Genomic DNA, 15705 nt, shown 5'->3' on the forward strand with positions numbered 1-15705 from the left:
TACATACTTTTTGCATTTTTGAAATATTAGGAAGTTGGGCTTAATTGGAAGCATGACAATTTAGATTGTTTTTTGTTTCCAGTTGACCTTAGACGAAAATAGCAAGTGTCCAATGCTTTTATATATGGGTTCTCTTGATTACATTTAATGATAAATTATTTCATCCACGTTATAGTTTTAACAAATCAGATTAATATAATATTTTTTTAGGTTATAATAAAGCATACATTATGTATCAATCTCCTTAATCCAATGATTACAGGTTTGCTCCCAATTCCGTGTGGGGTTCAGTCTATATAATATTAATATTGATGTATTTTCTGATATAAATTCTCTGCTAAAGGCTTTTCTTTTTTTGTCATTATAAATTACAACAAATAACAAGTTTGCCATTCTAGCTTTGCCACTCAAATTCGACAATTGATTTTTGGCATTGTAATTTATCAAATTTTCGTTAAATTATTTTTTTACAAAAGAAGTTTACTGCTACACGAGCTGCGATATTCGTGTCCTCAATTTAACTTAATTTTAAAAATTAAGAACAAAACGATTAAAAACAAAGTAATTTTAGAGAATAAATTTACAGTTAATCCCTTTATTATTCCTCACCCAAAGAAGGAAAGTACGAAGAAAATCGGGTTTTTACCTCAATATTATAAAAAAAAATTTATACACCAAAATAGGTTGTCAGCTAGATTAATTACGAAAATGGTATGTTTTTTTAGGTCGTGCCTATCTGACAGGCACAACCGATTTTTTTAATATTAAATTTTTTTTTGTTTAAAAAATTATTATTATATTATTTTTTAATATTTATATTAATATATATGTAAAAATACGGATTTTATACGGGTAAAAATACCTAAAACGGGTCAAGCCTGTCAGGTAGGCACGACTAGTCGTGCCTGACAGGTAGGCACAACACCTCCTGCTGCTGCTGCCTTCCCCCTGCATGCTGCCTATTTTTTTTCATGCATGAGTTTTATCACTCATGGGAAAAAAAATTTTATGGGGGACCTTATAAGCATGGTCCCCCCCACCCATATTGAAGCATCTACGGGTGAGAAAGAAAGGAGAGAAAGGAGGAGAAGAAGAAGAAAGAAGAAGAAGGAAGAAGAAGAAAAAAAAGGTAATGTATTATTTTAGTAATTTATTATAAAATTATGGTGTTTTGTGAGTTTTTAGTATATAAATTTTTTTTTAAAAATTGTATAAATATTTTGTTAGTAGTTTATGATTAGGTTATAAATTATTAGTTTTTTTGTATTTTGTTATAGTTATTTGTTTTGTTAATAATTTATGGGATTAGGTTACAAATTGTTAGTGTTTAGTGTATTAGTGTATTGTGATTTTTTTAGTAATAATATATTTTTAAAAAAAATTTATAGTTGATTTGGTTATATAAATTGTTAGTGTTTAGTAGTTTAGTGTATTAGTGTGTTGTGATTTTTTTAGTAATATATTTTAAAAAAAATAATTTTATAGCTATTTTATTAATAATTTAAGATTAGGTTATATAAATTGTTAGTGTTTAGTGGTTTAGTATTAGCGTATTGTAATTTTTTAGTAATATATTTTAAAAAAATATTTTTATAGCTATTTTATTAGTAATTTAAGATTAGGTTATATAAATTATTAGTGTTTAGTGGTTTAGTGTATTAGTGTATTGTGAATTTTTTTAGTAATATATTTTAAAAAAATATTTTTATAGCTATTTTATTAGTAATTTAAGATTAGGTTATATATTGTTAGTGTTTTAGTGTGTGTATTAATGTATTGTGATTTTTTTTAGTAATGTATTTAAAAAAATAATTTTATAGCTATTTTGTGTTAGTATATGATTATAAATTGTTAGTGTTTATAGTTTAGTGTTTTGTGATTTTTAATGTAATTTTTATATAATGTAATTTTATATTATTATATATTTATTTGATAATTTTTATTGATTTATTAAAATGTTGATTAAATTTGTTGTTACATAATTTTATAGGTCATTTGGAAGTTCTTCTAATTAGGTATGTTTCTAGTTCTTTTTTTTAATTCGTATGTTTTTTATATTTAGATAGTTTATTTTTTTAATTATATTATTATTGTTATCTAACATAAAAAAAAATTGTAGGTAAAAAATGAGAAATTATGAGATATTTACTGTGTTTATTTTTAAAATTTGAAAAAATTTATTGTAACTTTTGTAATAAGAAAAACTGAATTTAATTTTTTTTAATTGCAGATTTGTAACAAATGGGTTCTTTGATTGATAATACAAATCACATATCAAGTACCATTAAGGAGATGGTAATAAAATTTTTATTTCATAGTCATGTTATTTGTTGAATTAAATTATATTGTATTAATTATTTCGCTAATATAATAATGTCAGGAGTCGTACCGCGTATTGAGAGGCCGTGTTAATAGTATAGGGTTTCAGCCAGATGAATGCCTAATACCGTTCTTGGAGTTAGCCGGGTTCGAATCAACAACATTGATCCGGACTTTTGATCTGCGATATGACCTGATTTCCGCTTTAGTCGAGCGATGGCGTCCGGAGACCCACACATTTCATTTGCCGTGCGGGGAGTGCTGCATCATTCTAGAAGATGTTGCAGTACAGCTCAAGCTCCCCATCGATGGGAATGCGGTCACGGGCGTAAGTTCGATCTCCAGGCTGGCAACCCTTTGCTATAAATTACTTGGACGCTCGCCAAGTGAGGGGAAATTTGCCAGTTTGAGGTTGTCATGGCTAAAGGCCAATTTTGAGTATTTGCCGAGTACTACCAATGAACAGGAGGTGATGCAGGCCGTTCGAGCTTACATTATGCACCTAGTCGTGCCTGTCAGATAGGCTCAACTAGTTGAGCCTGTCAGGTAGGCACAACATGTATGTATGCTTCCATATACACGGGTTGTATACTAACCTAAAATATATATATAATAATAATTTTTTAAACGAAAAAAATTAATATTAAAAAAATCAGTTGTGCCTGTCAGATAGGTATGACCTAAAAAAATATCATTTTCGTAATTAAAAATCTAGGTGACAACCTATTTTAGTGTATAAATTTTTTTTTATAATATTGAGGTAAAAAACCCAACAAAATCAGAGTGTAAACAAAAAGTGAAAAGAAAAAGGAACAGAAGTCAAGTGATGTCACAGCCACCAGAACAAAGAAACAGTTGGGATTCTTAGAATCTCGACAGCATTTAAACTCTGATTTCTCCAAATACAAAAATACATTACAACTTCAACTACAAAGCTATATCCTATATTTCCACTATTTGTTGGATAATATCACACCGGGTGGTTGTTTTTCTTTAACAGTCAACTCTGACACACGATTGTTAATGGCAGATACCCCCCATTATATTTCTCAATCCATCAGATAAACCCATAACCATATTTAAAAATCAAATTCAAGAGATCGATCTATTATCATTTACAACTAAACCAAAAAAGGAAGCAGCTTTAATGGAGTCCAAGTCTTTACGGTTCCTCACTCAGCAGTCTTTCTTTGCAGCTGTTCAATCTGGGGAGCTTCAGTCTGTGAAGCAGATGTTGGATAAGCTGACAAAAGATGAACCGTCTGATGGATCATCGACGGTGTCTGATCTGGTGGCATCACAAAATAAGTCAGGGAAGACTGCTTTATATATTGCTGCAGAAAACAATTTGCAGGAGATTTTCAGTTACTTGCTCAAGTTTTGTGATGTTGAGGTTGTAAAGATGAGGTCCAACTCTGATATCAACACTTTTCATGTTGTTGCTAAGTTAGGAAACTTGGGTTAGGAAACTTGGGTATGGTTCTGATTTCTCAATCATGATTTGGTTTTGCAATCTGGGTTTTATATTTTAGCTTGATTTTAATTGGGAGAGGGTCCATTTTCATGAAAACATGCATCTGGTGGAAGGTTTAAGAGAAATAGGGAAATCTTGATTTTAATTGCTTTTTGTCGCGGTGTGTGTCTGAAATGTGATTGACCAAATATAGTGTTTTGTGTATTGTAGGTATGGTGAAGGAACTTTTGGGAATTTGGCCGGAGCTTTGTGAGCTATGTGACTCGACGAATACCAGCCCCCTTTATTTTGCAGCTGTTAAAAGTAATTTAGATGTCGTAAATGCAATATTGAGTACCGATCCAAGCTGCGTTAGGATAGTGCGTAAAAATGGAAAGACGGCATTGCATACGGCTGCAAGGTATGGCCTTATTAGTGTAGTAAAAGCTCTTACAGATTGTGATCAAGGCATTGTGAGAATCAAAGATAAGAAAGGCCAAGCCGCGCTCCATATGGCGGTGAAGGGTCAGTGCCCGGCTGTCGTTGATGAAATATTGCTTGCCAATCACTCACTACTGAATGAACGAGACAAAAACGGGAATACCGCATTGCATATAGCTACGAGGAAGGCTCGTCCACAGGTATCTCTCTCACTGTTTGTCACATACCAGCAATGGCATAAACTTATGCAGTTGTAAGATTTAACTGATATTCTGTTTTCCTCTGCTTTTCAGATTGTGAGCTTGTTGCTAACCAAAAGATTGATTGATATCAATGCCATTAATAATCAGCACAAAACCGCGTTGGATTTGGCCGATAAACTCCAATATGGAGAATCCACACTGGAAATTAAAGGAGTTCTGATGGAGGCAGGTACACAGCATGCTAGGTATGTTGGCCAAGTGGATGAAGCAATGGAACTTAAGAGGACTGTGAGTGATATTAAGCATGAAGTGCAGTCACAATTCTTACAAAACCAAAAAACCAACATAAGGGTGTCCGGAAGTGCCAAGGAACTTCAGAAACTCCATCGAGAAGCTGTTCAAAACACCACCAATTCCGTCACCGTTATTGCAGTGCTCTTTGCATCGATTGCCTTCTTAGCCATTTTCACCTTGCCTGGCGAATACGTAACAAGTGAACCGGATGAAGGGAAGGCCAACATAGCTGATCACGTAGGTTTCCGCATTTTCTGCCTCTTGAATGCCACATCCCTCTTCATGTCATTGGCTGTTGTTGTTGTTCAGATCACATTGGTAGCATGGGACACAAATGCTCAAAAACAGGTTGTATCAGTGGTTAACAAGCTAATGTGGACTGCTTGTGCTTGCACCTGTGGAGCATTTTTGTCAATAGCCTTTTTGGTTGTAGGAAAAGGGAATTCATGGATGGCAGTCATTATAACCATTGTTGGGGCACCAATTCTGGTTGGGACACTTGCGAGCATGTGTTACTTTGTTTCTCGACAACATTTCCGGGGTTTTCGCAGCGACTCACAGAGACGAATAAAGAGGGCAAGTGGAAGCAAGTCTTTCTCATGGACATATTCTGCAAATATATCAGATGATGATGATTATAATTCTGACCTTGAGAAGATATATGCTTTGTAAAACTCTATTTTAAAAAAGAAAAATGAAAAAAAGAAGCCACTAAATTAAAGCTTGCAAAAGGAGCACGGTACAGCCGCAGAAAGTCTTTTGCTGTGTAACTAAATGGCTGATGATTCAGAGTTGTAATATCAAAGCTGTCAAATTTTAATCCAAATGCTGTAAAAGCAAGACTGTAGTTCATGCTTCCTGGTTCACAATCCCAAGGCTGATTATAGATTTGTGTACAATAGACTATGTTTTTCATGTGAGTATTGTAAATTAGTATGCATACGACATTATGATTTTTTAAATATTTTATGCATATAGTTATAATGTGTTAAACAAAAATGTCGAATGAAGACAAAATTGTTTTAAAGAAACAACCACTAAATAACTAGAAGATCTGCTGGTAGTTGAAAGTGGAAACTTATCTGGTTAAAGTCTTGTTTGTGAAATTGAGGAAAATAACGGTAAGGTATGATGAATGGTTCATGACAATGCAGCATTAGAGAACTAATTACACGAAGAGAAAAAGAACAAGTTGGTGGAAGAGGCTTTAAAGCTTTTCTCTACCCTGTAAATTGGCGTGAAAAAGGCTTGACTTGGAAAATCAAAAGTACCCCTTTCTCCATTATTTAGATCAAAGCTATTAAAAGATGAGCACATCAGGGTTTTGCTTCCTTTTGAAAATAAGTTATGATTAATCAAAATAAATAAATAAAAGGTATCAATTAAATGAAATGGAACCTTGTATAGCCAAAGGATTTATTTTTTAATCAAATGTAAGGGAAGGGATTATCCAGATATGAACCCAGAATGACATGCTGTCAACAAATACTTAAAACAACACTAGTCATTTGCCACTAATCCAGTGACTAGTTGGGGTCAATTTTCTATTTTTGCTGTCATATACATCCATTATATTTTCCTGTGGCCTGCAGAAAGCAACAACAAAGACAGCAAAACAGCCCACCATAATCAAATTATGTATCGATTAAAAGGGATATATAAAAGTGTACATACATAGCTACACCAAAGATCAATTTGTACATGAATTAGAAATTCCCTTATTTTTATTGTAAGATTGCTACGAGACATGAAGAAAATAGAAAAATAAAATCTGCATTCTCTAAATTCATCATCTCCCTCTAATCCATGTGGATTTCAATAAATAAAAAAAAGATCACAGAACCACATGGGTGTATCCTGTTTACAAAGGAAAAAGAATAGCTTGGAAAGCCCCTCCAAGCTTTATATTCAAAACCCAATTTCCACCATCCCAATCTCCATGAGTTTAATGGAAACAAACTAATATGATATACAATTTTACATACTTTATACCAGATCTCACCTGTGGCTCAACCATCTTGTGATCATAGTACAATGACCTTGAACTATAAGTAGGTCGCAGAAGCACCATCAATTAATTTGGCAATTACCCCAGGCCTCTTCTGGATGATCTTGAAGGAGGCAAGTTTGAGTCGGATGTTTGAGGTCCCCGGGATTCTTCTGCTTCTGGCCCTTCCTGCATAAAAATGTATAAAGGTAAAGTATCATGAAGAAAGACCGGTCAACAGGACCTTTCATTTTCTGCCAATAGCCCATATAAAGATCAAATGTATTATGTAGTTAATTTAATCAAATTTACAACTTAATACAATGACCAACATAATCATTAAGATAATGATGCAAGATTATGAAACAAGATCAATGAGTAACTTACACACCTTTGATAAAGTGGAACTACTTCTAGCTTGTGATTGTTCTTGTGATTTTTCAAGCATTCGATGTTGTCTCTGCATTTGAACAAACTGTTGTAGCCTTGAAGCAAAGTTGATTCCGTTCTGTAAATTCCCATTATCTTGCCTTACATCGCCATCCTCAGTGATTTGGGATCCACTATAATGTAAAATTTGGGAGTATGGGTTGCCTGATGATGCTCGTTTGAGTTGATCACCATTGAAGGAGTGTGATGGCACAGTTTTCAAACGAGTTCGCAAGATCTTGAATGCAGCACTTTGCTGTAGATAAATCAAAGGGTCAACATAATTTAACAATGAAAATTATGCAGTGTCTATGCGCATGCACCAGTTTGTGACATGCGTGAACACACTACATGCCCCCTTAAAACCAATCAAAGATCCCCCTACGGTGTTTGATCTGTTTTGATGATGTCAAGTAGTTAATGCACTGACAACCATTTTTTAGGTTTGGGGCAGGGGTGCCAAGAAAAGAAAGTAGCACGGACATACCTGTGGAAGTAACATTAAAAGACCATACAATGCTTTCAGCAACCATATATACCTTCCTGGTTCAAGAAGCTGAAATCAGAAAAAAGGGTCAGCAGCACAACATTCTAAATTTAAAACATAAACAAGGAAAATATTAGTAAACCAATTACTTCTAAGAAAAGTTTAACTACATTACAACCAATGAATTCACTAAAGCCTTAGTTTGGCCTGGTAAAATGAGCAGCAACCTGCAAACAAATCTCCCAGTGAACGAAGATATGCAACTATTGGAAAAGGAAAATTGTTCACATAAAAGTTCAATGACCAGCCACTAAAATGTTGGAGCATAACCTTTTCAATAACAAAGGCTACATAAGTCAGTCATTGGCCAAACATCCCATCATAAAAGGGTTGAGAATAAGAGTATGCATCTCTCTACGGAAAACGATATTGCATGCTGTACCATAATTTAGTTCAAGTGAAATACACAAGTATGTGCCAATTTGTTTTTTTTTTTGGGGGGGTGGTGGTGGGAGGAGAAATAATTATGAATAAAAAATATGCCCTGAGACTTGCTGAAATATAAGCAAATATCGGAAGTGAACCAAAACCTAAATAAAGAATGCATGCAATATTACAATTCCTACAAATCAAGCATAGTAAAGATATTAAAAGGACAACTGAGGCAAGTAGTAAGTATTATTTAGGAACCTGCAATCTAAGATAAGCAAAGATGGGAGTTTCGAGCAAGCGAATCAATTTATCAAGCTGAACCAAGAACTTGACATTAATATCTTCCTCAACCAAGGACTGAACCACGGCACTTGCATGCTGATATGCCTATCAAGCAAATAAACTAGATTAACAACCATCGAAGTAGATTGTCCAAACACACCTATTCTCTCAGCCCACCGCACACAAAAATAGAGAGATTGGCTAGCAATTGAAGGAATTATAATTTATTACCTGTGCCAATAAACAAAGACTTAAAATGGCCATGGGTGAATGGCACCATGAAGCATACAAAGAAACAAACAAATCCTTTCCAGCAGCATTAACAAGTGACTGTTTCAAAAGTTCCCGAAGCACAGATAGCTCAGAAGAAGTGAGTAGAATCAAATTCAAAGCCTGCACACAGGATAAAATTTAAAATTGGACACCATTCAGCTAAAAGATAAAGATTCAGGAAAAAAACATATAAACTTTAATAATTTCATGACTATCACATTTTAAAGTTATGGAGCAGCTTCATTTTATTATGTCCACTGAAGAGCATTATTGCATTAATTGAATCCTTAAATACATGACAGAACCTGAACCATAATGCAGGCAAAATCCAGGTCTGCTTCTCCCTCTAGTATGGTGGATAGTTCACGATAGACCCGTTCAGCATCCAAAAGAACACAAAGTCTACGGATTATCAAAGCACCACGCCTAAGAATACAGGAGAAGAATTTGCAAAAGAAAGTGATGAGATACTGTACACAAATTACAAGACAAGTAGGCCACATAGCCTACGAGTGCTCAACTGAACAAAACAATTCATAATAAAAAATTAAATAATATATGAGGCTTGAGGGACCTAGAATCACCTCTCCAGAAGAGAATGATCAACCCGGAAATTATGCACCAGAAAAACAATAAGCTGGCGGAAGTGTAGGGGATCTCGTGCTATGCATGCATGAATATCAAGAACCAGAAGCACAACCTGACGGCAAAACCAAAATCGCATGATAAATTAGTATATGTTAATTAAGAGAATTAACATCAATAATTGGAACCAAAACCCATAAAATCAATCATGAGCAGTTTTAATTTCATTTTTTATGACATAAAAATGGATATTAGAGAGGAAGACCATAGGCTACATTAGATACATCCCAACATAATAACATCCATCCATTTAGTAATGACTAAGATGATCCCAATACATTATGGGGAAGAAAATCTTCCAACCACCATCGCATCATCATCCAGTCAGCCTAATAAAAGGACAAAGGGAGGATAAAAAGCTTCAAGATAAAGAGAGCAGTAGCCAGGATCAATCTAGAAATGGTGGAAGATTTTAGAAACGAAACAAAAGATACACAATAACAAATATCAAATGAATTAACTACTATAACTTGTACCAAATTTTGGAATAATGTCAGAGAGATTTAGAAAGAAATTTCTCTAACAAAATTAAGAAAACAAAGCAAATTAATTGAGTCCAAGGCAAGAACTTTAACACTTTCCCAGTGAAATTCAGGAACTCTAGCTTCTTCATGAGTTCCAAATTTTGCAATCCCCCCTTTTTGTTACTTTTCAGGTTTAACATTTAGCCAACAGAGTAGACATATCCACATCCATCCTTAATCCCATCTCTTGGAAAAGCATCAGATGGTAGACATAATGAGGTCTAGGAGAACCTCTTGCAAAGGTAACACTCTTTCTAGGCTCTCAAAGAAGAGAATATAAGGATATTGCCAACAGTGTTAGCTAGAAAGTTTCAATAGCAGTTGCATCCAAGAAACAAAATTATACATACATCCTATTTTAATTATAGTAATACAAATATGTGAAAAAAAAAAGAATAAATAAAATAAAAACTATGCACCTATTGTCATTATAATAATACAAATACGCAAAACAATAATAAAGATAAAATAAAATAAAGTATGGAATAGTTAAATCCGAAACACATAAGCAGAAGCAGAAATATACCTCGTCAGAAGAGTCAGATAGAGCTTTCAAAAGGGTGTCAAATATGTCATTTAGAAAACACAAGACCTGTTTCAGGTAAAAAAGTTAAACATCATGCATAGAGGAGCAAAACAAGCATCATAAACTGCAAATAAATATAACACGCAAATTACAAATTTGACAAGAGACTGTACACTTCCTATTTCGATTTATGTTGAAATTATCATGCCTTTACAACGCAATGAGGTCTGTTTGATACATGAAAAGAAATCAAGGATGCAGTATCAGATGTGCTTCAACAAAAAGTGCTAACAATAGTCTAAAGAAAGGTCAATTAGGACTTCTATTGAGATGCAGATGCTATATATATCCAAGTACCAAACGTAGCCAACAAGCTTTGACTTTGGCGGCCATCAGTATCTCATTATAGACCTTTATATCAAGTCTACTTGTGTTTTTTTTCTTCTTTTTTATAAAAAGGGCTAGTGACATTAGTTTGGGACCTTTCGTACTTTGCCTCTACCTATAATTTAACAGCCAACATTTCAGTGATTTTTACTAGGACTAAAAACATCTTAAGAAACAACGCATAAAGTGATAGACACTCCTCGAAACTTCAAAGGGAAGATAATGATAGAAAGGAGCAGAAACATGAACACCAGACGCCTACGAGGTATCATTTTAAGAGATGTGAGATTTATCGCAGGGAGTCTTTAAATGCTTAAAGAGTAGCACAAACATGGATTTAAATTCAGTTTTTGTGCATGTAAGATCAATATGATTATGGCAAAAATATGTGACACCCCCCCCCCCGGGGGCGGGATGTAAATGAAAATCACAAATAACTGCTTTGACTTTGGCCATCAGTATCTCATTGTAAACCATTATATCAAGTCTACTTGAAATTTTTTTTTTTTCTTTTTTTGAAAAAGGGCTATTGAAATTTAGTTTGGGACCTTTTATACTTTGCCTCTACATGTAATTTAATGACCAACATTTCAGTGAATTTTACTAGGACCAAAAACAACTTAAGAAATAAGGCATAATGTAATAGACACTCCTCAAAACTTCAAAGGGAAGATAATAGTAGAAAGGAACAGAAACATGAAAACCAAACACCTACAAGGTATCGTTCTAAGAAATTTATTACAAGGAGACTTGAAATGGTTAAACATGGATTTAAATTAAGTATTTGTGCATGTAAGACCAATATGATTATAGTAAAAAAGTATGCAAAAACACACACGCATCCAAATGTAAATGAAAATCACAAATAAATGCTTCCTCACCTCAGCACGATGTCTGTCTAAAAGGGTTGATATCCAGTGCAATGCTTCAATTCTAGTGGCCTCCCACTCACTATCCAGTTGCCTGATCAGTAAAAGTAAATGGTAATTACTACAAAATCATTACAAAGTTATTTCAGGAGTAAAATAAAACAAAGACACCATTTTAAACACTTTTCAATAGCTCCTCAAAATACAGAAGCGCTGCATATGCTGACGGATGGAAGTGCAGACTACTACTAACATCTCAAGACTAGTATTTTTCCTAGGTAACAAAAACTAACCTCCTTGCAATGTAGAGAATGGCCCCAACATCAAAAGCCTCTGCTGGATCAGACTTGATTGAACGAAGTTCCTCATTGGTTTCACGAGCAACCTAATATAAAAATAAAAAACATAAAGGAAAGAACTCACATATTTCTATAAGACATTGCAGATGGTTATTTATGATTCTTTTAAGGAGACTATAAAAGAAACAAACTTACCACTCTAATTTTCTCTTCTTTATCAGATATGCAGGGGAGGATGGCTCCCAGTATGTCAGCATAGTAAGGAACAAGCTGGTCTCCACCAAGTTTTACAAATTCGTTTATCTGTCCAGGGCAAAAATTAGATTCAATTTCTATGATGTAAAGGTACCAGATGAAATAATCAGTCTAAGAGTAGCAAGAAAAAAATATCATAGTATGAATATATAAGTTAACAAGAGGAAGAATCCATTATCAAGATTATTTTCCACTTTTCTGCTTTAAAATTATTCCCGTATCTATGGCAACATAAAGTCAAATTCCACTCACCCAAGTGATTGCTGTTAACCGAGTAAATTCATCTGGAGAAGCTGCCCTTTGCACCAGTATTTCAGCCATGCGACCATAATCTACAGACTTCAAGAGTAGCACTGCTCGAGTCAGAAAATTACAAATGAACAAAATATTTTTTCATGAGAAATTCTTTTGATGATATATAATAAATCCATAACCTTGTTCAGTAAAAATAATGAGGTAATGAATCATGTTATTACCATAAAGATTTCTAAAACAGAGAATCTTAGGGCCAAGAATCCAATCCAACAGTCAAAGAACATGTTAGTAGAAGTCTTACTGGGGAGTTTTTAATCTCTTGGAGGAACTCTGAAAGTGCTGAATCAGCTTGTTGCCGTATTTCAGGACTAGAATCGCTTAACATATTAAACAAACCTGAAAGTTATCAAGTGCTAATTAATTAAAATAAATTCTCATCAGGAAGTGGTAAATTGGTTTAAGAGACCAAGATTTTATTACCATCAAGAAAATCAGGAAGGAAACCCAACATGTCAATATCTGGAACACTGTCCAGTACAGTTATCCACCCAACCAAAAATTGGCGAACATAGGGATTCAGGACATTCATACGCTCTCTCAGTAATGGTATAAATTCTTCAATACTGAAGGCAAAGCAACCATACAAATAACATTACAAAGATAGTTCCCAGAAAATTCAAATGAGACTTCTAAATGAAACAAGATTCAAGAAGTGAAATTGGAAGGGAACAAAGCAGACCTGAACTGGTCGCTTTCAGTAACAATGTCCTGTTTCACATTGTAAAAATAGAAGGGCAATAAATTCTCATATTTCACATAATTAAATGCCAACATTTAGATGAGGTAGCAATTATTAACCTTCACGAGCCTATCTAAAAGGTGAGCAGCACTCTGTACATTGGCATCAGAATCAGCCGATAGTTTGCATAATGCATCAAATATTTGATTAAAGAATATGATGAGATCTCCTCGGACAACCTGAACAGCAGAAGACAGCATATTCCATCCACTATTAGTAAAGAAGACATGAAATGATTTAAAAAAAAAAGTAAATAAATCTTCTTTCACCTTTGCAATGTTATATAGTGCTTCACAAGCATAATATCGTACTCTGCTGTCTTGGTCAGAAAGAGAATTAAGCACTGGCGGCACAATTTGCTAGCAGATTCAATCACAAGAAAATCAATCACTAAATTATATACAAAAGAAGAGGAAAGAAAAGAAGTTAACTAAATAAACATCTAACTGCGAAAAAATAACTGACACTTGTTAATAAAGACAAAATAATCACAACATTTTCTCATTTTACTTCCTATTTCTGCTTGAGAAAGAATAAAACTTTCAAACAACGATAATCCCTTCTATGTGCCTGAAAGGACCTAAAGTCTTAACTCATACCCCTATAGCCTGTCCCAGCCCAACACCCACATTCTCTCCCCCGCAAGACTAAAACGGAAAGGGGAAATATAAATATCACTATACCCAAGCCAAGCTACATAAGTGGCAGAGAAATACACCAATAGATGCAGTCTACTACAATGCTTGAAAGCTTTTTAATCAACAATTTATAATTATATGAGCTAATAATGAAAAGAGTTCTTAAAACAGGAACAACAAACCAAAGTAAGAGGTCAAATCGAAATAACAATATTTAAGAACTTGGCCAATAATGTTATTAAATGTGCAACAATGTCAAATTCAACCTTTTAAGTTTTCCAATTCTTTTAGAAGCTCATGCAAGAGTAATGAAGAACTGATGAAAGAGCTCACATGTTCACATTAGACAAATAAGAAAATACATCAATGCATTACCAATTACCAACAAGGGGCTAAAAAAATTATGGCAACCAAAGCATCATCCAAGCAGTTTTCTACAACTTATACGACAAACAGAAACGGGCTAAGCCTAAAATAGTAACACCATGCATGCAATCATGATAACATTTGTTCAATAAAGCAACTTTTGAATAATAGAAACTTTCAAAAGTCAAACCAAGTCAGTGAGATGACACTAAATTATATCCCTAATTTCGCATGTATCCCCAACTCCCTACCAGAGACACAGAAGTCTGAAGGTAAAAAACTAAAGTTTATTAAGTGACGAAAATCCCATAGCTTATGTCAGGTAATATCTAATAAGGCACACCAAATGTATGCCTAGTGTAGTTATCTCCTTATTAACAAACATCAAACCTGAACTAACAACCCTAAAACATTACAATTATAGAGCAATAGTCCATAAACCTTGAGATTGAATATCAATGCCATGGTAAACACTGTTCTACATGCTTCTAAAAGGTTTAAACGTGTTAACAGACTGAAAATAAAGCCAAACTAGTGCTTACCTCAAGATGTTGCGCGGCTTCGGAAGTCAACCCAACAGTGGCAGCAGCCAAACCAATCAATCCTCCCTACATAAACAGAAGACCGGAATTTAACAAGACCGAGCCAAAATTCAAATTAAATTAATAGTGAAAGTGAGAAAAATCACAAAATTATTCATCATCCACCAACCTTACGGTGATTGGCTTGTGGAGAGTAGGTAAATTCCTTGGCCAACAATTTGATCACCGCCGATATCTTCTCGTGATCTCCCGACAACGCCAGCTGTTTCACAATTCCTTCAACCTAGAAGTAGTTAATATGACAAAAAAAAAGTTAAGCAATTTGATCACTGAAAAAAAAAGAGCTGCAAATTAAATTCCACGGAAATTCAAAAAAGAAAGGAACAAAAACCTCAAGGGCAGCATTCTTGCGTTTCTCGTACAGCTTGTCAGAAAGATTACGGAGAACTGATGCGGGAATCACAGAAAGCGCGTCGGCCATAGCAGAAATTTACAAAAAAAAGGCCTTTTTTCGATAAAATCAAATTCGTTTCCTGATCTTCTCAAATTCGAATCTGAACATAGTTTTTTTCTTCTCTATTTTCTTTTCCCTCCCTTTTGGTCTATTTAGGGTTTGCGGTTTGTTTTCTGGACCGGTAAATGAAAATCGAGGGGAAAAACAGATCTGGAGAAATTTTGCAGAAACGAATAGTTTTTTTTTTTTTTCAAACAAATGCGATCGGATTTTCAATTTCCTTTCTTTAGTTTTTATTATTTGAATGTTTTTTAACAAACTAATTTTCAAATCATTTTTTGGGAATTTGGATTGTGTCGTTTTTAGTTTAGATAAACGGGGAAAGGGTGTTGAAAGTGACATAGTTAAGTGAAATGTCCAAATTAACCTTCCCATAAATAGTATTTACAGCTACAATCCGAGTGTCTCAGAACGAGATAAGGGTGAGCATAAAGGTGAAATTGGAATTTCATAATGTTAGAAAAAGTGCTACTTTTTCACCTAATT

The 15705-nt window shown here is 34.1% G+C and overlaps 3 protein-coding genes across 8 annotated transcripts; 2 read left to right on the top strand and 1 right to left on the bottom strand.

Moving 5' to 3' along the window:
• The first annotated feature begins 2241 nt into the window (after positions 1–2241).
• On the top strand, positions 2242–2842 carry LOC121215499 (protein MAIN-LIKE 2-like). The gene is made up of 2 exons (XM_041090173.1): positions 2242–2295; positions 2381–2842. The coding sequence occupies exons 1-2, from the start codon at positions 2242–2244 to the stop codon at positions 2840–2842; spliced, it is 516 nt and encodes a 171-aa protein (XP_040946107.1).
• A 310-nt stretch (positions 2843–3152) lies between these two features.
• Positions 3153–5646, top strand: LOC107903623 (ankyrin repeat-containing protein At2g01680). Of its 4 annotated transcripts, none has more exons than XM_016829722.2 (3): positions 3153–3779; positions 4004–4413; positions 4507–5646. In XM_016829722.2, exons 1-3 carry the CDS (start codon positions 3467–3469, stop codon positions 5380–5382), a joined length of 1599 nt encoding a protein of 532 aa, XP_016685211.1. In that variant the 5' UTR covers positions 3153–3466; the 3' UTR covers positions 5383–5646. The 4 variants fall into 4 exon arrangements, with proteins under 4 accessions (XP_016685211.1, XP_040938136.1, XP_040938272.1 ...); XM_041082202.1 differs by having other exon boundaries at positions 3574–3712; XM_041082338.1 differs by having other exon boundaries at positions 3597–3726.
• Positions 4688–15498, bottom strand: LOC107903622 (protein VAC14 homolog). 3 transcript variants are annotated; one of them, XR_001685864.2, is made up of 21 exons: positions 15097–15493; positions 14875–14988; positions 14706–14771; positions 13429–13518; positions 13219–13338; positions 13100–13128; positions 12841–12983; positions 12662–12756; positions 12358–12444; positions 12046–12153; positions 11845–11936; positions 11564–11645; positions 10296–10361; positions 9185–9300; positions 8906–9026; positions 8559–8720; positions 8304–8432; positions 7614–7682; positions 7089–7382; positions 6713–6886; positions 4688–5320 (listed from the first exon to the last, which is right to left on the bottom strand). XR_001685864.2 is itself a non-coding variant. In XM_016829720.2 (20 exons), exons 1-20 carry the CDS (start codon positions 15184–15186, stop codon positions 6797–6799), a joined length of 2163 nt encoding a protein of 720 aa, XP_016685209.1. In that variant the 5' UTR covers positions 15187–15493; the 3' UTR covers positions 6468–6796. The 3 variants fall into 3 exon arrangements, 1 of the variants encoding a protein (XP_016685209.1); XR_001685863.2 differs by lacking the exon at positions 4688–5320 and adding an exon at positions 6093–6296 and having other exon boundaries at positions 15097–15498; XM_016829720.2 differs by lacking the exon at positions 4688–5320 and having other exon boundaries at positions 6468–6886.
• Positions 15499–15705: the final 207 nt, after the last annotated feature.

This window comes from Gossypium hirsutum, chromosome A01 (assembly GCF_007990345.1).
Source record: "Gossypium hirsutum isolate 1008001.06 chromosome A01, Gossypium_hirsutum_v2.1, whole genome shotgun sequence".
NCBI lineage: Eukaryota > Viridiplantae > Streptophyta > Magnoliopsida > Malvales > Malvaceae > Gossypium > Gossypium hirsutum.